The sequence below is a fragment of the Humulus lupulus genome, chromosome 6 (assembly GCF_963169125.1).
Source record: "Humulus lupulus chromosome 6, drHumLupu1.1, whole genome shotgun sequence".
Classification (NCBI taxonomy): Eukaryota; Viridiplantae; Streptophyta; class Magnoliopsida; order Rosales; family Cannabaceae; genus Humulus; species Humulus lupulus.
In genome coordinates, this window is record NC_084798.1 from 19,334,956 (window position 1) to 19,359,702 (window position 24,747).

The 24,747-nt window shown below is 32.6% G+C and overlaps 3 protein-coding genes, 1 non-coding gene and 1 pseudogene across 4 annotated transcripts; 1 reads left to right on the top strand and 4 right to left on the bottom strand.

Annotated features, from left to right (window-relative positions):
• Nucleotides 1-1,138: 1,138 nt before the first annotated feature.
• TRNAP-CGG (transfer RNA proline (anticodon CGG)) lies at nucleotides 1,139-1,210 on the bottom strand. The gene has a single exon. It is a non-coding gene; the product is annotated as a tRNA-Pro (tRNA).
• An 84-nt stretch (nucleotides 1,211-1,294) lies between these two features.
• Nucleotides 1,295-3,022, top strand: LOC133781811 (uncharacterized). The gene is made up of 3 exons (XM_062220893.1): nucleotides 1,295-1,961; nucleotides 2,509-2,721; nucleotides 2,817-3,022. The coding sequence occupies exons 1-3, from the start codon at nucleotides 1,326-1,328 to the stop codon at nucleotides 2,874-2,876; spliced, it is 909 nt and encodes a 302-aa protein (XP_062076877.1). The 5' UTR covers nucleotides 1,295-1,325; the 3' UTR covers nucleotides 2,877-3,022.
• A 1,648-nt stretch (nucleotides 3,023-4,670) lies between these two features.
• Nucleotides 4,671-7,086, bottom strand: LOC133781812 (glucuronoxylan 4-O-methyltransferase 3-like). Its single transcript, XM_062220895.1, has 2 exons — nucleotides 5,521-7,086; nucleotides 4,671-5,124 (listed from the first exon to the last, which is right to left on the bottom strand). The coding sequence occupies exon 1, from the start codon at nucleotides 6,443-6,445 to the stop codon at nucleotides 5,528-5,530; it is 918 nt and encodes a 305-aa protein (XP_062076879.1). The 5' UTR covers nucleotides 6,446-7,086; the 3' UTR covers nucleotides 4,671-5,124; nucleotides 5,521-5,527.
• A 3,603-nt stretch (nucleotides 7,087-10,689) lies between these two features.
• On the bottom strand, nucleotides 10,690-16,062 carry LOC133781813 (protein DETOXIFICATION 46, chloroplastic-like). Its single transcript, XM_062220896.1, has 14 exons — nucleotides 15,569-16,062; nucleotides 15,353-15,447; nucleotides 14,077-14,185; nucleotides 13,878-13,933; nucleotides 13,560-13,615; nucleotides 13,066-13,204; nucleotides 12,774-12,911; nucleotides 12,620-12,688; nucleotides 12,405-12,515; nucleotides 12,089-12,217; nucleotides 11,728-11,805; nucleotides 11,324-11,395; nucleotides 11,165-11,227; nucleotides 10,690-11,059 (listed from the first exon to the last, which is right to left on the bottom strand). The coding sequence occupies exons 1-14, from the start codon at nucleotides 15,993-15,995 to the stop codon at nucleotides 10,958-10,960; spliced, it is 1,644 nt and encodes a 547-aa protein (XP_062076880.1). The 5' UTR covers nucleotides 15,996-16,062; the 3' UTR covers nucleotides 10,690-10,957.
• Nucleotides 16,063-19,140: 3,078 nt separating this feature from the next.
• LOC133781814 (protein DETOXIFICATION 46, chloroplastic-like) lies at nucleotides 19,141-24,346 on the bottom strand (annotated as a pseudogene).
• Between the last annotated feature and the right edge of the window lie 401 nt (nucleotides 24,347-24,747).

The following is a 24,747-nucleotide window of genomic DNA, read 5'->3' on the forward strand; positions in this document are numbered from 1 at the left end:
TAAGTATATACATAATATAATTAATAAATTGTGGATTATGAGATTTATAAAATATAATTTCTCTCGACATTCACTCCAATGTCAAATGGTTTAGATATTGCTAATTAAAATTGAGATAAAGAAAGGGTGATGGATAACCAACCAAATGTTAAAGGATTTATAATCAAAATATATAGAATCATTTTGTAAGGAAAATTGATATTTTTCTAATAAGTTTTTAACAGGGTTACACTAATTTCAATTTATTAGATTTCAAGATTTTTTTTATACTAATTAATATGATTCAAAGAGTTTTCATTCTAAAAATTACATGTTGGGATATGAAATACTCTTTTATTAGCACATAAAAATAAATGACATCAATTTTTGTTTTTCATTTTATGTTGCAACAATAATACAATTAGATTATCTTCAAAGCAAATTTGAGAAAAGTAAATTTGAAATCCAAGATTCAACTTAAAAATTTACTGTAAGCTTATATTATTTTGTTGCAAGTTCATATCAACTAATTTTACTATTTACCCATTGAAAATAACAGGAAAAATGGAGAAAAAATATAATAATAACATTAAAATATTATTAAAAGTAACATAATTTATTTAAATTTAAAAGTGAAAATTACGTGAAATACTATTTCTTTTGTCTTAAGTTTGATAAATATGGGATTTCAATTTTGTGCACTTTTTACTATTTTTTTTTACATTTTTATGAGGTTTTTTCCTATATATTTGGAATATTATATATGAGTACCATATTTTATTTTTATATAGTTTAGTAGTTGGTTTTAATATTTTTTGTTATTCATATTTTACAAAATATTTTTTCTTTTTTTATATTATTTAAAGTGTTTTTTCATAACTGTCATATAAGTACTCAAGTGAATTGCGACGAGTTATTATTAGATCTAGAAAAAAAAAAAAACTGATAAGAAATATAACCACTAAAAAGAAGTAGGAGGTGGTAACTCCGAGGAGTAAAAGGTGGTAACTAATTATACCTATCAAAATAACAATTGAATAATGAGATACGGAAAGCTAAAATTACAACCATATATATTAAAATATGGGTATTTTTTGCCACCAAAAAAGAAATATGGTCTTTTTCGAAACTTCTTAAATAAAGTAAAACTGATAAAACTGGGGTGTTGCGAGAATCGAACTCACGACCTCTCGCACCCGAAGCGAGAATCATACCACTAGACCAAACACCCTTATGCTCATTAGTAATTTAAAATAAATTTAATCATTACAAAATAAATTAAATGAAAAATAAAATTTAGTTCTTGAATAAAACATTTCACAATAAACTGAACTAGAGAAACAAAAATGGCGGCAGTTTCAGGTGCGGCATCTTATCTTCTCCACCACATTCTTCACCGGACAGCCCCATCGCCACCGTCGGCGCGCTTTCTTAAACCCCTTATTCTAGTTACCACAGTGTCATTCTCTAAGAATTTACCGAAATGCTCCATTGGAGGACTCTCCCCTCGTCGCCATGAGAGCACCACAACCGTTTCCCCTTCTCTTATCTCTCCTCGTCGTTCTCCTCCTTCCGTCCATTCCTCAAGTGGGTCTCTCTCCTTATCTCTAGAAGAAGAAGAAGAAGAGGCTGAGTTAGAATATGACGATGACAGTGATGCTGATGATGATGGTGATGAAGCCCAAGAGCTTGAAATTGAAAATTATAATGATGCTGAGGAAGAAAAGGAGGAGGAAGAGAGTGAGATTAAGAGCGATAAATTGAATTTGGCGGAAGAATCTAAAGTGGGTTTGAGCTCTTTGCGTGTGAGAACTCATGGGATGAAGCTACCGAGTCTTACAGTGAAGGAGAAGAAGGAGCTTTCGTCTTACGCTCACAGCTTAGGAAAGAAGCTGAAATCTCAGTCGGTGGGGAAGTCCGGTGTCACTGCTAGTGTCGCCACTTCTTTCGTGGAGAATCTTGAATCTAACGAACTTCTTAAGGTACAATTAATCAGTACTTTTTGCTTTTGTTGAGATGTGGTTCTTATGATCCTAAAGTCAGTACTCGATAGGTGTTTGATAAAATTCCTCGCTGAGCATCATCATAAGGTAATTTGCCTTTTGGGAAACTTTACAATATTGTTTCATAAACATAGGTGGCTTCTTGTTTTAGTTGATTCTTAACTCAAGGGACATGAATTAAAGCTTCTTATACATTTTCTAAGTTTCTGTTGGATTGTATTGACTGTTATAAGATTCTTTAGAACTTGGCATTGATGAGAAAAATGGTACCTACATTCGATATCTCTCATTGGGTTGCTTCTGTCATCTTAAGATATAAGATGATGGTTTTAATGGGCAAAATGAACCTGGATTAGATTAGTTGTTCAAGGCTTGGCTGGAATTTCAGTAGAACTTTCATTCGTAGAAGTTTGAATAGGCCAATCTAAGTTATGTGAATTTCTAAGTCTGAATTGTGAAATAATAGCGAAGACTTTGATGTGCTTGGCCAGCTAATCTTAAATTGCAATGAAAATGTTCTGAACAGATTAAAATACACAGGACATGTCCAGGGGAGCTAGATGATGCAGTGAAGCAATTGGAGGAGTTAACTGGTTCGGTAGTTATTAGTAATATTGGTAGAACAGTGATTCTTTACAAACCTAGCCTCACTAAGATGAAAGCAGAGGAGAAAAAGAAGGAGAATATGAAGATTTTCATGAGGAGGAAACTTAGAAGAGCTACTAGACCCCCATTCCAGGTAATGAAAAACCGAGGAGACCTATCGAGTTTATTTATTCATTGTCGTCATTTCGCCTTTTGAAGAACCTCATTAAGTGTTTTTGAATGTTGCAGAAAGATGGAGAAAGACCAGCAATTTCTAGCAGAGGAAGACGCGGAAGTAGCAGGTCTTAAAGCACTTAACCATGGTGATATTGCTTCTCTGAGCTGTGTTTAAAGAAATGTAAGTGAGTAGCTCTAAGTGTTGTTAATTGTATCTTATGCTTAAGAATGTCAAATTTTGGTTAGAAATTTAAATGAGAAGTAGAAATGGAAATGCATGGAACTGTACAACCAAAACTTGAGGAACAAAACATGATCACCACCATGAACTTCTAAAGAAATATGCTTGTAGGTAAAGGATGGCAAAATGGGGCGGTGAGGTGGGGCGGGGCGGGGCGGGGCTCCGACCCAACGGGGCATCTTTGCCCAGGTAGAAACGGGGCGGAATTCGGGGTGGGGCGCTGCCCTGCCCCGTTATGAATTCAAGCGGGGCCGGGACACCCCGCCTCGAAAACTTTTTTTTTCTATACTCTAACCAAATTCTATCACGCTGCTTATATACATAGCGTAAAATTGACATTTTATATGTGGTTTAGAATATAATTAATTCTATATAGATTAGAAAGAATTATAAATATTGAAAAATATGTTTTATATAATTCATACTTATTTTTGTATTTATTTTGTAAATTTTAAAATAAAAAAAAAACAAAATGTTATATTTGATGGTGTAATTGATACGAATTGTAAAATATAAAGATTATAATAAAAACAATAATATTTAAGTTTAGGAAAAATTTTAAAATTATAATTTAATGTTTCTAAAAAAAAAAAGTTAAATGGGGCGGGGCAAATCCGTGCCGATTAAGCCGGGCGACCCGCTCTGCTCCAAGAAACTAATCGGGGTGGGGCGGGCCTGACACGCCCCATTTACATGCCTACAACTTGCAATGAAGAGCCTTCAATTTAGACACATATTTTACCTAAACTAAACAACTGACTTTTTCCACTTTGAACAATAATATGCCATTTGGGGGATAGGAGGCGTTGCAGACGCAAGAAGAACCGAGCCTTAATAACACGCACACACAACTTGGCTCTGTTTTAAAGGAAGTTTGTAGCCATATAAACTTAAAGGCAAGAAGAATTTTTAATGTATAGAAGGTGGAGATGTGGTCTTACCTAACAAAATTCTCGGCTGCTAAAATGATGGTAATAATTATTAAGCATGTTAATGAGAATCCAATCCATTTATATGTGACAAATATCTTTACAAAAATTCAAATCATATAGTCTTGTAATATAAATTTAATGATACTTTTCCAATAATTTTTAACAGCGCAACACCAATGCTAATTTATTGGATTTTAAGAATTATTTTTTTTACTAATTAATATGATAACACCTAAAACTGGCATTGCATTTAACTATTCAAACAAAAGTCTATTCGTCTCAGCGAGCAGTGCTCATGTTAAAACAAATAAAGATTTCTCTTTTATACTCTTTCGTTGATATAGTACTTTAAAGAAGTTCCAAGTATTGCATAAAAAAAATAAGATAAGCTCGGAAATCCAAACAACTATTTTTACAATTCCAAGAGGTAATTGTCTTGGCTTCTAGGGCTGAAATTTAAAAAAAAAAAAACTTAGGGGGTGATTAGTTTATGATTTGAAAACAAAATATTTTAATTGTTAATTTTATTTGAAAATATTGATTTGAAAATAATATTTTAACGTTTAAAATACTTGAGTGGTTTGTAGTTTTTGCAATTAAAATGGAGGTAGGTTCTATTTGTTTTAAGTATTTGTAGAAAACAATGTTTTATCGTTTTTCACTTCTACGTGTAAAAGCTATCTTATTTTGAAAAACTGATTATGAGTTTGTTTTAGAAAATCATATACCAATCAAATATTTTGAAAAACTGATTATGAGTTTGTTTTAGAAAATCATATACCAATCAAATATCATGTGGACCCATTTATATTATAAGTATTCAAAAACTTAAAATACTATTTGAATTCTCAACCAATCATACCCTTAGATACCCTTGGTCTTGGATTGATGGGTACCGAGCTGGTGGCACTATGTAGTGTTATGTAGTGTCCTCGGGAACCACTCCCTTGACATGGGCTGATATGGTGCATGTCGTCCTCGATTGTGTTCTCCTCAAGTGCCTCTCATTGCACTGGTTCGACTTGACTTTCTCTCGATCAAACTCCTCTCGGTTGGTCCTCGTTAGCCCTGAGCCTTGCCCTGGGCTTTGGCTAGCTTCTTTGGTGTTGCTCCGAGCTTGGACTCCAGCACAATCACCTCAGCCTTGACCCGATCACTCTCAGAAAGGGTCTAGTCACGCTCAGAATGTGTTTTCTTGAATAGTCAACTATAAATATCAATTCGACAAAAAAAAAAAAAAAAATTAAGCAAATTGCTAGTGTTACTTACCAGAACAAGGAGAACTTGGACTTTTGATAACCAACATCATCAACTTTTATATGTCAACTTCGAATTTTGGTTTAGTTTTCATACAATGGTATAGACTTATTAAGTTTTCAATATTTACTCATTAATACAATGCAACAAAATGATTCATAAAAAGAAAGAAACAAAACGAGCCTAGTTAAATAAACCGAAATTTATGCCATATCATAACTTTTACATCTACAAAATTATCACAGAAAGAAAGAGCAACTTTATTAATTAATGACCGTACAATAGAAGAATAAGAAAATTTAACAGAGAAAGACGCTTTAACCGGTCTCAATTCAATATTGAATACCTCTATCTCAAGGGCAAAATGGTCTACCGAGACGGGCTCTGTGGCTAGGAATAGTGAAATGCCTCAGCCTGCCTTCTTGTTGAGTCAAGTACCCTTGGCAAAGAAAAGCCTTAGAGAATTTATCCTCTACGGGCCGATCCACGTCATGGACGAACACGTCAGTCTCGCCGCTCTCCCTATTCCTCGCCATGAGCCCCGCCGTGTATATAGCCGTCATCCTTCCCGGCGCGTGGGGAACATACCCGGTAGGCGCGTCGACCATAATCAGGTCCCACTCGGTATCGTACACGTCACTGGGAAAATTCTTAAGCGCGAGGCGACACGTGGAGAATCGCGGGTCCCCCACGACTCGACAGCCCTCCTCCCCGGCCTCGTCAGTGCCGATCTTCATCAACTCGTCGGCCTGGTGGACTTTGGTGTCGTATTCCACGTGGTACGACTCCAGACCCGGCATACGACGCCGTATTTGCTCGATCCAAGAGTTGTCTTCCTCGAGAAAGACCGTGCGGCCGCCGTGGTTGAGGGCGGCCCACATGAGGCTGTCGTGGCCTAGCCCGAAGACGAGGAAGTTGCATGGCGACCTCTTCTCGAGGATTCTCATCGAGACTGAAATTTCTTTGAGGGTCTGTTGTGGGGTTATGTTGGAGGTGACGTAGTGGACCAGTGCGTTGGCCAGAGACGACGGCGTTTTGATGCATGTTTGTACTGGGGAAGCATTGGTTATAGTACTGTTGGGAGTACAGTCGTCGTTTGTGGTTTTTACTACTGTAGACGTTGTAGGAGTCTTTTGATTTGAATTTGAGACAACTGTGGTTGGAGAAGAGAAGTTTGATCTGAATACGAGAATGAGGAAGAAGAGAAATACTAAGGAGAAGATGAGTTTTTTAGTTGTGGAAAGTTGAGCTACTTTGTTCCTCAACCTCATGGTTTCTCTCTCTTAATCTGAAGAGAATTCTGGGTTTGGAAGTTTGATGAGAGAAGAACAAGTAGTGTAATGTTGGGTTTGTTATCTGTGGATGTTGATTTGAGGTTTTTATTTCCATCTGTTCTAACAAAAATGAGAAGACTTTGATGATCAAATTATAGGAAAGAGAAAAAAGGGTCTTTTATTTTATTTAAAGTTGTTGATTAAAAGACTCAAAAAAAAAAAATAGTCATTTTTCTCACATGCAAAGACTACGATTTTAAGTTTTTTAACCATCAAATTAAACATTTTATGTATTTGAAAATATTTTGATTTTGGCGTATACAAATTATTACAATAACAAAGCAACTACTACCGCAACGTTTGGTACCAAAATAAAAACTAAGGTTGGTAGACCAAGAAATGGGTCTGTTGATTAAATAATAATAATAATAATCATCTTGTGGTTTGATTATTGTTATGATTTAAAATATATGTATACTAACATCGTTTTCTTGTATCTGAAAGATGTGAGGTGTAGTGTAAGGTGGTTGGGGTTAATGATTTGGTGTATAAAATTGGGTAAGGATTAAGAAAATTATTGAGTTGGAGGGAATAGAATATAGAAGTACTGGCTTAGAAGTTTAGGCGTTGAATCTAGGAACGAACGAGGTGAGGAGTGGTTATAACGTCATGTTGTTTTGGTATATTTTATTTTATTTTATGTTCGTGGTGAATGGTGATACACAGCTACCTGGTCACTATCCAAATTTACCTTCTTCTAAAATATCTATGGAGTCATGAGTGTTTGTGTTGTGACATCTCCATTTCCCATTTTCATACTTTCTTCTCTCGCTATATATATATATATATCATCTTTATTATTATTTTTAAAATAATTTTTTATTATGGTCAGAAGATGACAAGTCATTTTCTTTCCCGTAAATCTCCTAACTAGAATACAAAATTGATATCTTCTAGTCTCGATACTTAAATTTTTATATTGAGATATAAAATTTAGAGCTATAACAATATATTAATTAAACTAATGGTAAAGGGACATTAACAGTGTCCAATACTACTTTGCATGACAAGCACTAATTTATGTAATTTAGTATTGGATTCTATATATTATAGAAAATGGTATTGGGCACTATAAGTGTCCTATAGCAATATTCATTAGTTAACGAGCGAATTCTAACGTAGGGCACAATCGATTATTGATTCAATGATTAAGAATTGAGGGTTACATTGCATATATGGTGGAGGAGGCTTGCTCACTTGATAATTTTATTTTTTATTTTGAGAAAATCTTGAAAGAAGTTAATGACTAATGGAGTAGACATGAATGAGAGCATTAAATTTGCGCTTAAGCCAAACTTGAGGGATTGAGAGTGAAGGATCGCTAGACCAATGGAAATAGGGAAGTTTAAAAAGATATCTAAAATTAAAAAAAATACTAAAATTACAAAATTTGGAAAACATTATAAAAATATGAAATACAACATTTATAGACTAAATAAAATAGTAACAGAATTGTTACAAACTATTATCTGTAAATTTATAAATTTTGTAAAATTTCGTATTTTTCAAAAAAATAAAATAAAATTTACAATATTATGTGTAATTTTTCTATGAAAATAGTGACAGTGTTTGTGAGCCTTGAGGACGAAGGGAAAAGTGTGAAAGTCGAGAGAGAGAGAAAGAGAGAGAGACGCACCGTGCATGTTAGGAGAAGAGGATGAGGACCTCAAGGAGTGAGGAGAATAGAGAATGGGCTCTGATGATTTCATTGTGATGTTGTGCACAGATATTGAATTTGATAGTTAAGGATGAATTAGTTGTGTTAAAAGAATATTGCAAAAATTCATGCAACATTGCTTGTTGGTTGAGCATGCCAAAAAAATTAAAAAATTGAGACCTACTCGTTTTATGCAAATTAGATGTCAGAAGAGATTACAACTGGATTGTGTAGTCGGGTGGAACTCAACATACACAATACTTGTCAATGTCATAGCTTTGCCATACAATGATGTTTTTGGGCGTTTAAAATTATGATTTTCTCATTATAAGTCTTGGCCTTATCAAGATGAATGAGAGTTAACAAAGAGATTCGTATGAGAAGTTAACTATATCTAATATGGCAACTGAAATTTTTTTTGGTCCCCTCAAAAAGAAATTAAATAAATAAATAAAGAGGAATGAAATATCCAACTACTAATCTGTTTTTTTTTTCTTTCAAAAGTGTGTGAGATTAAAATGCACTTTGGATGAAATCTAATAATGAGTATGTTGATGACTTGTTAGATAATGGACATATTTGAGAAGTATTGATAGAAAAACAAAATCATTGAGTAATGGTTGTTGCAATAGTTCTCGGTCCCACATATATATTGCAATTGAATGAGTTTCTTTCCTGAAATACATGAAGATCAAGTTCATCTAAAAGTTCAAAGAATTCACAAGATTTGTTATGATTTGGAGTACAAAAATATGTGTTTTAAAAGGTATTTTCTTATTGGTTAAGCTTGATGACGGAAACTACACGGTAAAAAATGAATCTTTTAGAGCTGTGAAGCTTTGTTCACACTTTTTAACTATCTCTAACTCTCCAAAAACATTCATTCACTCTAAGAAACTCATAAAAAAAATTATTGACTTGCACTAGTTTCCAAACTTGTTTAATCTCAATTCTCATTTCATTTAGTAGAGGCTTCAAACAACTTTAGAAAGACTTGTAATAGATAATTTGGATATCGATCTTCATCATGTATGTAATAATATAATCTTTATTAAACTCACCAAGCCACTTAACTATATTAACTACAAGCTGCATAAAGTGGTTATTTCTGATACAAAATCAAGTGCAGACCTGCATCTTTATAAAGCCTCGGGTAAACTCTTTTTAGTAGGAATAAAGTTTTAGAATGAGGTTTTGGGATTGGGAAACACAAGAGAGTCTTGAGAGTTAGCTCAAGAACTTTGAATGTAAAAGGGTCTCAGTTCTTGCTTGATGGAAAAGCATTTTGTAAAGCTTAAAGCTACTTGATCTATAGGCTGTAACAGAGCATTGATTATAGTGGAACCTCACTTGGAGGAAACTCGTTTTGTTGGCTGAACCAGTATAAATCTGGTTGTGTTCTTGCAAACTTTGAGTTGTGTTGTCGGATTACAACAGTGTATAAGCCTTGTAACTATAATTTTGTGGTTTTGCGATATATGCGCATTTTTGTTTTCGGTTTTGAGTTTTCTATTATTTTTTGTCATTTCCCCTTTGATAATTCTATTTTCTTTTATGTGGTGATTCCATTTATCTGGTGTGGTATAATTTCATTTTCCAATTTAAATCAAATACTAAATTATATTTTAATTATTGAATATTCAAAATTTGTATTATTAAGTGAATTTCATATATACATTATTATTTTTGTAAAAGTTTACAAGCCATAAATTCCCAACAAAATATCTTGAAATGTATGCCATACTAATTTCATGACTTTGATATACAGTATTGAGCTATTGAAAATTTGTTAGAATCAAATAATATCATGTATTAAAATGTATTGTAAGAGATATTTTAGTCTTTCCAGTTAGTATAGTAGCTTCAAAATCTGCATTTAGTATTGATAATGTATATAGGCTTCAAAATTTTAATTTGTTCTCAAAATTAGTTATATAACAATAGAGAATGTATGTTTACTTTGTGTATAATATATTATTTTGCAGCTAAACTTGTTATACTAAGTCATGAAGACACTAGTATAACCAATAGAGTAGAACCATAAGCAATGGTGTTGGATGTTTATGAAGCTTTATTACCATAAGTGCACTAGTCTGTAGATAGAACTTGATTACTTTGGCCCTTGGTTTGTAAATAAAGAATTTGAGGTTTTCATTTATCCCTCTTTATTGAACATTATTAGACAGAGCTTGAGCCATTGGCTTGTAGCTAGAGAATTCGAAGTTCTCATATATCATTCTTTCGTTTTCTTTATGCAAATTTTTTTAACGTGAATGCCTTAGGAAGTTATATCTTATATTGAGACAAACATTGCCTTGGACCACAAACAATACTTCTATTTCCTCATAAAATTAAAAAAACGAAAACTAACATAAAAAACAAAACAATAATCACTCAGTTTTTGTAAAAAAAAAATCACAGGAAAAATACTTTTTTTTCATTGTCTGATTACTTATTTATATAAATATATATAACCAAAAATGAAAGGAAAAAAAAACTGGCCAAAGTAGAGATGTACGGTAAATAAAGAAAAATGGCAAAGTCTACATTAAAACTCTTAATTAATAGTAAAAAAAATGTTTTATTAATCTAAATGATTTGACGGGATTGAGCGGTTATCCAATGCCTCGTCAGATTTGTCCCATCCCGCCTCATTTAGTAAACGGGATGGGGCAAGCAGGTCGGGTAACTGTGCGGGGCGGGTTGTCCCACCCCATTGACAAGCCCATTTAAAAGGATTATAAGCACAACTTACAATAACAGCTTCTAGTTATGAACTTTTGTCCTTAAAACTAAACAGCTTTAAGTTTTTCCATATTATACCTGGACAAATCTTCCGAGAATAGTACACCATTGGGAGAAAGAAGGCGTCGAAGGGCGAGGAAAAATCGAGCCTAAAAGATTTGGGAAACAAAAGAGAATTTAGTTGAGCTTCAAATGAAATTCCCACGTAGATTATAGCCCAAAAAATAAAACAATATTTTAGTTGTGGTTCTTACCCATTGAAATGCCACTAGTGCGTACCAGCAGCCTGCCAAACCAAATCCTTTGCTGCTAATAAGCTGGTAATAAGACAAGAATGTGGATAGTCGTAAACTGGTAATTATGGCAGTATGGAGATTAAAAGGGGAAGAAAAAAAAAAGAACATATAATCTACCATCAGTAGAATTGCTCCCAGTGTGAAACAGCCGCTCATTGTCATACTAATAAATTTTAGGTCTCGGCCAGCCTGTTGAAACAATCAGATATCAAGATTCTAAAGTGTAAGTTTGTGCTTCTTATTCAAGGAGGATACTATGGAATGGTCATGATAGTCACGAACAAAATGACTGATAAGAATGAATCAGAAATAAGGGTTCTTTGTCTAATATGATTGCCTCAAACAAATGATGAAATCCTTGGCAATACAATCGAGTGAACAAACTAAAAGAATTGATAACACCATGGAACAGAGTCCAAAATGAGTTTTCCATCTTTTTAAGAAAGTATATATAATGTGTGTGTGTGTATGTAAATATATATTTCTTTATTTATAAGATCAGAAAAGAACGAGAAGCACACCAACAACGTTCCTTCAAGGCTGTGAGTTGAGGGTGTAGCAGCTATAGCCAAAAAGTATGGTATCAGAACTTTATGCATCTGCAAGGAATAATAAAATACCAAGGGAATCAGATATCTCAAAAGGCATTGTCATCGTAAAAAACAATAGCTACAATAGTGCAGTTGAAAGGAACAAGATGAGCTGATGAAACGGCAAAGCCAGTCTGATTGATACAAGAGAAATAAGCATAAATAAATCAATTACCACCTAAAACTCAACAAGATTCTAGATCGTAAATAAAAAAATCCAACAACAATTAAGATAATAAATGAGGGAAAGGAATGTTTGTACATTTTATTAGTTTGGAAAGAAAGACCTAACCTCCCGTATGACCAGCTGATCAGGAGTAAAAATGTTTGGAAATAACCAAGGAATAGCTGTTCCAATAGATCCTAAAACTAATCCAAGAACAGCACCCACAATAACAAGCGACTTGAGCAACATTCTGGCCTGTAAGATATTATAAAAGCTTTCAGACTGCATTGAATACATGATAATTGCTACAGATATATACATCTGTTATTGTATATAAATAAATCATACAAAAGACAGTTGCAGTTTTGGGTAGAACTCACTCAGTAACTGACAAGAACTAGATAGATTTTGGTGGTGACAGCAATAGTAAAGTGCCACTAACCTTTTCCAAATTACGTCTCACTCCATATATCAACTCAGGCATAAATGATTGTGCAGTTTGTGATAAAGGTTCACCCCAAACAGTGCACATGCAGAACGTTTGAATCATAACCTAAGACAGATAGTCAAGTCATTGATGTAAATTAAAATTGCCTTCCTGAGGAATAAAGCTAAGGAGAAACATATATAGTTTTCCAAGTGTAAAAGAATAGCAACCTGATGAGCAGCCATGCTGATTGTGCCCATGGATGTAGCAAAATATATGAGGAGACTATAGAATGCCACCTAAAGATAAAAAGTAAAAACACCTTAGATTTGCAGGAATACTAAGAAAAAATTATAGCCAATATTGGGATTGAGTATTATTTACCTTAGCCATCATTGTGATGAACACTGGAGCAGCAAGCTCAAGTATAGTGATAAGTTCTTTCGGTGAGGGAATGGAGAGAGCATATGCATTGTAACCTTTCTTGTTCAGATTTTCAACCATCATATACCCTGCAACAACCTAAAACTATTTGTGTTAGTGGCAGTATGAAAGAAAACAAACTCATTAAGGATATATCTAGAATAAAAATAAGAACTAAAGTGAAATATATTCATATAAATATATATATAAATAATCTGGAAAGACAGTAGAACAGAATGTTCATCTGGCGTACCTGCGATACCATCGTGGCCCATGCTGCACCAGCAATGCCATAGCTAAAAACTCTGCACAGGAGTATATCACCAATGCCATTTATGATGCTCGCTACAGCCAAAGCCTTCAAAGGCCCCCAAGAATCTTTCATGCCAAGACTGGAAAACAACAAACAGTTTTACAATACAAACTCAGCAATTACAAATGTTCAGAATCAAATTTAGAACGGGATTCTAACAGTCATGATTAGTCTCGCTATAACGAATCATTATAAAGATGCTGATTCCTAAAATATCATTTCATAAAAACATTCCTCGTGCAGAAAATTCTCTTGCCTAGAATCTCACCCACCATAGGCCTCTATAACACTACATTAAGTAATTAGCATTGATTTCAAAGAAAAAGCGAAATCTTGTTTTATATATACAATGGTTCACTCGTCTACTTTAAATGAGACATTTAAACTTTCTCTAAATGCATTCCATAGGTAATATGCAAGAAGAGAAAAATGACCTTGCACTTTGAGCAACCCAACCGATAAGAATCGCAGGCCATGCCAAGCCTCGAATCTACCAAAAGAAAATACGTTCAGCTCAAAATGTGTTCACACAAATTGTGCATACAGTATGCCATGGAATTAAAACAGCAAAAGAAATTAAGTACCAATCAGCCACCCAACATAGGATTGTTTATGGATACATAGCGTTCAAAATGACAGCTGATTAAAGAAAATATAAAACAATTGAGAAAATATTTGCTCTTCTGTATTTTTGAATTCATCTGTTAGACGCGATTTGCTGGTTTACAAATTATTAAGGAATGAAGAAGTACCTGAACATAGGTGTTCGCTGCAGGGACAATATGGAAATTCTTTGCCCCAGCAAAAGCTGAAAGCAACATTATCAAATTCATCAGTTACTGGATTTCCCAAAGAATTCTAAAAGCATCAGCCAGCAATTAAGACCAACTAATCAAACACTCAAGCTGTCCATAATGTAAGGAAGTCCAAAAGTAGTTACAGATTTATTACCAGATAGAGACCATAAACCAAAAAATCTTGTAAAGAAAAACATCAAGAAGCCACAAGTCAATCCAACAAAGAGCAGGACGGATATGTGATGTTGCACTTCATTTTTATCCTGCAACAATACCAAATAGTTAAGAACTGAAACTCAAAACAAGAAAAAGAATATAGTAATTACTGCTGTAGGGGATACATTTTATACAATAATAACTTTGTCTTAAGAAAAAATGAAATAAAATTAAATATTTAACTTATAACCCAAAAATCTTGTTTAGCATTAATAAGGTACGCTGATCTATTTAGCCAAAAAAAAACATCAATAACAACAACAATAACAAAATAAATGTGAACCCTATCAGAAATTGAGTTTCTTATCAATCCACATTTACAACTTACAAGTAGTGATCAGGTGAAAATGTGAAATAATGAATTCTAAATTGTTATCAGTTTCATGAAAACAATTATATTGTCTCTTCAGCTGAAACGGAGGCCTGAACATAAATTTTTTAAAATCTGACTTCACAATTTTTTGCCTAACTTCACACAAGTTTCGTTTATATTAAAAGAAAAAGAAAAGCAACAATAGAGTTGAAGCAATAATACATTGATTCGTAAATCTTATCTACTGTTCACTCTCATTCTCTTAGAAGCACCGTAACTAATGAAGTCTGCTGACCACAACATGTCTAAAATATAGTACAAACAAATTCTATTAATTATATTTTTATATATTGTATTAACAATTAACACTTAACACCAAAATCAAGATATAAATTGTTTTGACAATTAACACTTAAATACGTCAGAAGCCAAAAATTGTGACCGCCAACTTAACTCTTCAAAAAAAATCACAGCACTAAACAAATTCTAATAGAATCAGACACACAAAGTTCTAGTCCCATACACCTTATTAGCCACCAGCCAAGAGATGGCTACACGTTGTAACAGCCCCCAACCCCACCAAAAAAAATTGTTTTTCTTTCTTCCCAATTATCAGCCTCAAGAATCTTGATTTTTAAGATATAATAATGATCAAAATGATTTTTAATACTTATTTTTATGCTTTTCTTTCCTTCTGGTTCTTGATGCACAAAAACTCTTTCAAATTAGAATTTTGCTAGCATCAGAAAAGACTGACACTAGCAGCTCTCTTTAATTAAAAGAATTTGTCTCACCTTTGTGCTCAACCAAGTCATTATTGTAAATCCTTAAAATAGATTTAAAATAAATTTGAAGGTAATATCACATAAAATATCGAACTTCAAGACTGAGAGAAACTAACCCGTCTTGCAAGTGCAGTGGCAACCATATTGGAAGTTGCAATAGAAAGAAACATGAATACATAACTCAAATAGTCGCAAAAAACTGTTCCCGGACCTGAATATACAAAACCCACCAAAAAAAAATCAAAATTACATACACCAAAACCAATAATCAATACTCCAGTTCATCAAATATATTAAAATCCAAACAAACTTCAAAGAATTGAATTGCGTACCTAAAGCAGCAAGCTCAAGAGAGCTGCCCTGCCCAATAACAACCGTATCAATGAGACTCATAAGCGGACCACAAATCCAAAGCCCAACAGCAGGTCCTGTAAACATAGCAATCTCCTTTATCTGATCCCACATTCCCTGATTCAACAACCCTTCTCCCGAAACATCCACATTTTCCACCACCGCTCCTTCGCCGCAATTTCTGTCGTCATCATCGGAAATTTCTCGGCCGCCGGCGGCGATGCAACCAGTCAGGATTCGGGAGCGGCGGGAGGAAAAACGAAAACTTGGAAGGCAAAGAGCGCTACTCTTGTTGCCGAAGTGCCGATTGTTGGGATTGAAGAAGGTCGAAGAGAGTTGAGATCGAGGACGAAGAGGATTGGGAAGTAAGCTAGGGTTTTGGAAGGAGACATGGGCTTGAATCATCATTTTCCCGGGAAAATTGGGGCAGAGAAAGAGAAAAAATCTCTGCCCTGCCCAAATAATAATTTTTTAAAAAGTGTACGGACAGAAATGAGTTTGAGGAGGAGGGAGACTTGTTATATATAGCTTTGAATTTTTGTCCAGTTACGTGGCGCCACGTGGGTTTTTGGCGGCTTTTTTTATTTTCCTAAAATGGTAATAGTATTTGAATATCTGTTGTTCAATGAGTACAGACTATTGTTCCATTAAGTGATTTGTCAAAAAAAATATTCCATTAACTGAAAATTTAGGTTAAAATAATAAATAGGCATAAATATCAATTTTAGAATATATTTGATTTTTTTTCTATCCTCACCCTTATTTAATTACTATCAGATTAATTATTTTAGTTAATTGACATAAATATCCTCATAAAATATTAACAATAAAAATCACTTATGTAGCACCTCCAAAATATATAATATCTCACATATATATTAGGAGAAATTTGTGAAAATTACTTTTTTTTTAAAATTTGAAAGAAAACAAATATTGTAGTCTTATTTTAAAATAGATGTTAATGTTGGTACTTTTTTTTCTTTTTTTCTCTTGTCACCATTTTATATTAAATTTGAATGAATTTTTAAAAAAAAAATTCGCACCTCTTAAATTTTAAATAATTACCAAACTACTTTAAGAAAAAAAAATATCACAAAAAATTATTTTCCTATCGCTCCAAATTATTATTTATTGGTTTTTCTAGTATCAACTAAAATAATGATAATACTATGAAGAATAATTGAGTCAAAAATCATGAAATAACACACATATACATATAAAAAATTAAGAAAATAATTTTAAAAAATAATAAAAAAGAATACACCTTGACAACTCTCACTCCCTGTCACATATTATATGATTTATACACTAATATATAAATATTAATAATACAAGTATTATCTTATTAAAATTAAAATTATTTTGTATAATTTCATATTTTTTAAATTGATAGCCTAATTTTTTTAATGTTTATATTCAATGTGTTGAATTATATGAGGATATTTATGTTAATTTACATAAAATTATATTTACACCCTATAAATATATCCAAACTAGATACACCTCATTCTATAAATAGAAATATATATTTATAACAACACCACATATATTTTCTATAGTAAGATTGAATTGTATACTACTTTATTAAGAAGAAAATATAAAAATTAAAATAAAATTATGCAAATAATTTATAAAAAATTGAAAAGATTTTTTTTTCAATTTTCAGTTTTAATTTTACTTAAAAAATTTATAATCAAATGAAAAAAAAATTAGTACAATCTCCAAGATAAATCAATACAAAATAATTTTAAAATGCAATAAACTTACTTTTATATCTTATCTTTTTTCCAATAAATTTTTATAATTGATGTGTTGTTATATAGCTTTTGGAATATATTTGATTTTTTTTTCTATCCTCACCCTTATTTAATTACTATTAGATTAATTATTTTAGTGAATTTGACATAAATATTGTTTAACCCAAAATTAGACATGATGATGTGACATATGAAAATGACACGTGGCAAGCATTAAAACTCCAAAGTATTGGTCGAGCTGAATGGGTTGCTCGAGTGTGCTCAATCATCATGAAAGAAGCTATCTACCTTGAAGAGATTGAAGTTTATTACATAAAGATTGTTGGTTGAATAGAATGGCATGGTCGATGGTACACTGGCCTCACAAGGCTGCTCGAAGAACGTGTCAAATAATAAGAATTAGTAATTATTGAGTTTTAAGGGATATTTATGTAACTGATATTTAAATGTATTTTTTATATTCTTTTAATATGTAATTATTATAACAAACCTCCCTACACATGTATGGCCTAGATCATGTTTGTAAGACCCATAACTCATTAAGAGACTCTATATATAAAGATCTCTCATAGTCATTATTCTCTAGAACGCACTTTACATACAAAATTCCTATCGAATTGTAAACCAATAAAAGTTAAACTTTGTTCTTCTTGATATTAAGTTTGAGACCTATTTGATTAATAAAAGTGCAAGTGAACGTAGGTATTACCAATTCTTAGGGTCGAACCACTATAAATCATTTGTGTCATTTCATTTGAATTCAACTCTTTAAAGTATTTATTATCGTTCAATTTAACTCAGTATCGTTGACCAAAACATTAGTAAATATCCTAAAAAATTATTAAGAATAAAAATAATTTATGTAGTACCTCCAAAATATATAATATCTCACATATATATTAATTAACAAATATTTTCTAATATTATAATTTTTGCAAGTGTAATAATTTAATATTGTAATTTTACAAATGAAAATGATTTTAATAAGATAATTTTTAAAAAATTTAAATTATTCACATTTATATTTGATTTTTAGAAAAAAAAAATTAAAAATTGTAATACTTTTTTTATTCTTAATAAAAAAATTAATTGAGTCTCAATAATCTTTGAATTTAGTTTAATAAGGATATTTTTGTGCTAAACTTTTTAATTAGAAATGGACTGGAAGAGAAAAAGGAGGGTCCCCTACATTTTTTTAAGGGGTGCCCATTTTAATGTTAGCTAAATATTCTATACATACTCCAAATCTTCATTTAGAGAGCATAATGACATTCCATCAATAAATGTACAGACATAAATAAAAATAAAAAAGTCATCTTTAATATACAAGTAGGTGTATGGTTTGTAAAATATGTACATACACAACATAGTACATCCAATATACTCACAAACATTCCTAATCTTCTGTATTTAATATTTTGTGGGGCTTCTTGACTCCAATTTTTTTCATGATAGTATTAGTTGTAATAATATTGAACCTTTTGAGAAATTACAAATAATTTATATTGTCGAAAACAGAGTTCAAAACAAATGTTTATACACATTATAAAAAACAAGCATGTATTTAACAAGTTGTTTGAACTATTTTTTCGACATTGTAAATTATTTGAAATTTCTAAAAAACTTGCAAGATGTTCGCTATAACTACAATAAACACTGTCATGAAACAAAATTGGGGACAAAACACTCCCATGTATCCATATAGGGAGCGTGTTATACCGATACATCACTTTTGCGTGATGTACCACAGACATGCCCTATATATAAATAATGTACTTTTTGATATTTTAGTAAAGAGCAATATAACTGGCATGTACTTAATTTTATGATAAGATACAACATAAAACAAATGCAGGGAGGCCAATACTTTTACTTGCAGCAATTTTTGCTGTTGATTGTGGGATGTAAAGAATGGAATAATTTAGCTAGGCACATAAACACTATTACAACTTGCAACAAACAGCTTCATAATTTAAACTAAACTACTTTTAGTTCTTTCGCATTATACTCGGATGATTCTTTCGAGTATAGTATGCCATCCGAGGATAGAAGACGTTGAAGCGCGATAAAAAATCGAGCCTGAAAGATTTGAACCGAAAAAAAACTTCTTAAACTTGGTTTTTAGGGAATCTGTGGTAGCTCAAAAGAATAAAAGTTACAAAAATAATTCAAGGAAGAAAGAAGTTTTAGCTCTTACCCATTGAAAACCAGCTAGTACAAACCAGATGCCTGCCAAACCAAATCCTTTGCTGCTTACAAGCTGGTTTTTAAGAAGAATAGAAAATAAGGGAAGTGTTAATCATGATAGCATGGATAAAACAGAGAAGAAGGAAATAATAATACTACCTTTAGTAAAATTGCTCCCACAATAAAGCAGCCACTCATTGTCATACTGATAAATTTTAGATCTCGACCAGCCTGTAAAAACAATTAGATATTAAAGTTTTGTGGTATAAGTTTGTGGTGTGGTCACAAATGAAGCGAAGTGAATCAGAAATGAGGATTTTAGATGACATGGATGGCCTCACACTACTGGGATATGAAAGAGCTTAATTACAATGGAATTAAGAGTCCAAAATCACCAATCTTTGTTCAAGAGTGTAATTATGATAATAATAAGAAGAAGAAAGAACAAAAACCGCACCAGCATCGTTCCCTCAAGGCTGTGAGTTGGGGGTGTTGCAACTATGATCAAAAAGTATGGGATCAAAACTTTATGCATCTGCAAGAAAACACCCCATAAGGAACCAGGTATTTAAAAGTAGTGTCATCATCTAGATGAACTAACAATATTATTGCTATTGAAATGACAGTCTCTGTTCAAAAGAAATAAGAGTAAATAAATTAATTACATTTCACATCAACATATTTTTTATTATGAAACAAAAGTCCAACAAATTAAGGTTATAACTGTAGAAGGAACAATTGTACATTAAATAGGTCAAAGAGAACAACTAACCTCTTTGATGATAATCTGATCAGGTGTATAGATATTGGGAAACAACCAAGGAATAGAAGTTCCAATAGTTCCTAAAAATACTCCAAGAACACCTCCCACAATGACTAGCGACTTGAGCAGCGTTCTAGCCTGTAAGACATCATCTTGAAAGAATTTAAAATGCTCTTAAAACGTAAGACTTGATACAGCTATATATTTGTTATCTATCAGTATATATCATAAGAAAGAGTGTTGTTAGGAATATCCAAACACGTTTATCACAAGAAAAGCCACTGCCATTGGAAAACCGTTTGGGTATTAAACTCATGCAGAAGATGACGAAACCCTGATATAGGATTCGGTGGTTACAACATCTGTAAAGTACCACGAACCTTTTCCAAATTACGTTTCACTCCATGTATCAACTAAGGCATAAATGATTGTGCAGTTTGAGATAGAGGTTCACCCCAAACAGTGCACATAAAGCAATTTTGGATCATGACCTAAGAAAAAGAGTCAAGTAATTACTAGAGTATCATCAGCTTTATAAGAAATAAATCTAAGCAGAGAAAACAACTAGCTGAGCGTAAAAGCAACCTGATGAGCAGCCGTCGTGATTGTACCCATGGCTGTAGCAAAATATACTAGGAGAGTATAGAAAGCTATCTAAAAATTAGAACACTTTAAATTCACAGAAATAATAAAAAAATAAACCCTGTACATTTATGGGACAGAGAAATATGGACCTTGGCCATCATTGTTACGAACACTGGAGCAGAAAGCTCAAGTATTGTCATAATCTCTTTGTGAGAGGGAACGGAAATGGCATATGCATTGTACCCTTTCTTGTTAAGACTTTCAATCATCATGTATGCTGCAACAACCTAAAATTGTTCTTGTTAGAGCCATTGTGGAACAAAACAAAACAAAAGCCTATTTGGGTCAAAATCTAGAATACATTAATAAAAACACCAATAATAATAACACCAAGTACAAAAATAAATCTAAATGTTCATCCAGCATACCTGAGATACCATTGTTGCCCATGCTGCACCAGCAATGCCATAGTCAAAAACAATGCACAGGATAATATCACCAACGCCATTTATAACACTTGCTGCAGCCAAAGCCTTTAAAGGTCCCCAAGAATCTTTCAAGCCAAGACTAGAAACAGAATTATAGCATTACAATACACATTCAGTGGAGTAACAAATGTTCAATACCAAACCAAAGACAGCAATAAAACATTCGTGATAACTTCAACATAATCATAGCATTGCAGTCACTAAGATGGCTTTTAAAATTTCATTTCAAAAAACCATTCTCGTCAAAAATAATAATTAACAAAAAAAAATTCATCAAGCCAAATAGATTTGGCTGTGTTAAAAAAATCATTAGGCCCCTATAACGCTTTATCATGTAGTCAGGAATGACTTTAAGAAAAGAGTGCAGTGTTTTCCAATAAGTTTATTGGTTCATTTATATAATTTAACAAGATATTCATCCTACTCCTATCTCTTTTCTTTTTCTTTTTTCTTAAACTTAATTCACAGGTAATATGCAGGAAGAGATCAATAACCTTGCACTTTGAGCAACCCAACCAATAAGAACCGCAGGCCATGCCAAGCCTCGAATCTACCAACAGAAAATTTTCTGTTCAATTGAATATTAATCCACACAAATCATGCATAGTGTATATCATGGAAGTAAAGTTATACAAGAGCATTAATAGAAGAATAGTACATCTACAATCTATTATATAAACAATTAAAGATCCAAGAACCCTTCACTTTTTTCTTTCCTTTAACTAATTCCAATGTTGCAAAAATATTGGCAGAAATATTCTTCATAAGTGCCTCAAATGAAATAATATCTACAGTTGATATGAACAATTGCTCCAGGACACTTGGTATTATTCAGTATCCACAATAACTACTGGGCAAAGAAAATCCAAAACTATTGAGGAAATATTAGCTCTATTGCTCTTTTGAATCTCATCTAGTATATATATTTGTTATTAGAAAAATAATAAAAAAAAATTAGGACAAGTTAAAATGAAAGTACCTGAACATAGGTGTTTGCTGCAGGGACAAGTTGTATATTCTTTGCCCCAGTAAAAGCTGAAAGCAATAGTATAAGTATCACAATCATCAGTCACTAAATTGACCATGAAATTTTCAAAGCATCAGCTAACACCTATGTTAACCTTATTAAGCATAATCAAACATTTAGTCTGAGAGTTCATACTAGAATTCTAAGGCCCAGTCTTAATTACCACTTAAAGCCCATGAACCAAAAAATCTAGTAAAGAAAAGCATCATGGAGCCACAAATCAATCCAACAAAGAGCAAGGTAGATATGTGATGTTGCACTTCATTTTTGTCCTGCAGCAAAACCAGATGATTAAGCACTGAAACTTAAAAAAGAGAAAAGAAATTAGTAATCACTGTCATAGGTTATTAATATTGTAGCTTTAGTTTCTGGAAAAAGGAGCGAGAAAGAAGAAAGAAATAATAATTTACTATAACACAAATCTAGCAAAACAAATTAATAAGGTAATTAGATCTGAAGATCCAAAAGGAAATAGCAAATAGCGTGTGAAAAAAAAATTACAAAATAACTTATTTACCAGCATATGTTCACAAGTAATCATCACCCCAAAAAAAAAAGACTTCTAAATGCTTATATTGAAAGCTCCATGAAACAATAATATAAACTCATTAACCCCCTAAAAAACAAGCCATGTGAAGAGTATATAGAAGCAATCAAGAGAATACAAGCTGCTTCAAGGAGAACCAAGGAAATATCCATTATTTGTTTATGGTTGACTTGATTTCCCAGCTGCTTTGGGAAACATGCCAGTTTTCAAGCAGAATTAAAAAAAAAACATCTCTCTGATTGCAAAAGAACTCTTTATCATTCCCTGGGACCATCGAGCCTAAACCATAAAACTTACACGTTACAACCCACTTCACAACCATTTGCCTATTCACCCAAAAGACAATAGAGTTGAAACAATACTAAAAATGAAGTTTTCTATTTTCTTCCTCCAAAAAAGACCTGAATAGTGATTCATAAAACTTATCTAATACTCATAGTCAAGTAACTTAAAAAGGAAACTAACCCGTTTGGCTAGTGCTGTGGCAACCATGTTGGAAGTTGCAATGGAAAGAAACATGAACACATAACTCAAATTATCACACAGAACTGTTGCAGGACCTGCATAGATAAATTTACAAACAAAAATTCAGACTCGAGATAAAAAGGGGGAAATTTTTCAATTTATTTTTGTCTTCTTTTTATATAAAAATGATAAGCTTTTATAAAACTATATTGCATTATATGGCATGACAATTATCCATTCTTCCAAACTGGGTATTTTGAAATGATATTTTCACGAATAAAAGATAAAAATTGTGAGAATAACGAAAATAAATACATAATTTACCAAATAAAGAAACCAAAAAAAATTAATTACCTAAAGCAGCAAGCTCAAGGGAGCTGCTCTGTCCAATAACAGCAGTATCAATGAGACTCATAAGCGGACCACAGATCCAAAGCCCGGCTGCAGGTCCTGTAAACATCGCAATATCCTTCATCTGATCCCACATACTCTGATTCACCAACAATTCTTCTCCCGTAATCCCCACATTTTCCGCCACCACCACTCCTCCACCATCTTCCTCTCCAAAACTTTCTTCTTCGTCGGAAATTTCTCTTCCGGCGCCGGCAGCAATGCAATCGGGAAGTAGCCGAAAACGGCGACCGGAGAATCTCAAACTTGGAAGACTAAGAGGAGAGATACTAGTCGTGTTGCCGAAGCGGGTAGGTAGAGATAAAATTGAATTATTGTTGAAGTTTAAGAATGATGAAGAGAGTAGTTGAGACGGAGGAGTGTTGAGAAGTAGCCTGGGGCTTTGGAGTAGATGAGGTTGAAGCATCATTTTCCCGGGAAAAAAAAATCTAAGCCGAGAAAATTTATCTGTAAAAGAAAAACATCAAGTGTACGGACGAGAAAAATAGAGGTTGGAGAAGAAAGAGGGAGACTGAGATGAAAGTACGAGCGAGTCGTTCATAATACGGCATTTATATACAATCGAGTTTTTAATTTTGAGTTTAATGACGTGGAGCCACGTGGAAAATGGTGCCTTTTTCATTTTTTATTTTCTTACACGAAAATGTTTTTTTTTTTTGGTAGCAACCAGACTGGGTTTGCTATTAATTACATCAGCCAAACTGAAAATTTGGTTATTTTGTTATGGAACATATTAAGAGTGCTAATTATAAAAGAGTTTATACATTTTTAGTTATTATGTTTTGTCTTATTATTTTGTTTGTATCTTGTATTTTGACAAATTATTTTTTGGACCATGTGTTTTCTAAAATAGTTTAAATAGACCCCTAAACCCGATTTTGATCAAAGTTTTTTGAACTAAAATTACAAATAATTCATCAAACTAACAAC

Coding starts and splice junctions, on each gene's coding strand:
- LOC133781813 (XM_062220896.1), bottom strand. CDS start 15,995: ATGATGATTCAAGCCCATGTCTCCTTCCAAAACCCTAGCTTACTTCCC. Junction 13,205..13,559: donor TGGGTTGCTCAAAGTGCAAG/GTCATTTTTCTC, acceptor GTTGTTTTCCAG/TCTTGGCATGAAAGATTCTT. Junction 12,912..13,065: donor GGGCCACGATGGTATCGCAG/GTACGCCAGATG, acceptor AAATAGTTTTAG/GTTGTTGCAGGGTATATGAT.
- LOC133781812 (XM_062220895.1), bottom strand. CDS start 6,445: ATGAGGTTGAGGAACAAAGTAGCTCAACTTTCCACAACTAAAAAACTC.
- LOC133781811 (XM_062220893.1), top strand. CDS start 1,326: ATGGCGGCAGTTTCAGGTGCGGCATCTTATCTTCTCCACCACATTCTT. Junction 1,962..2,508: donor AATCTAACGAACTTCTTAAG/GTACAATTAATC, acceptor TGTTCTGAACAG/ATTAAAATACACAGGACATG. Junction 2,722..2,816: donor CTACTAGACCCCCATTCCAG/GTAATGAAAAAC, acceptor TGAATGTTGCAG/AAAGATGGAGAAAGACCAGC.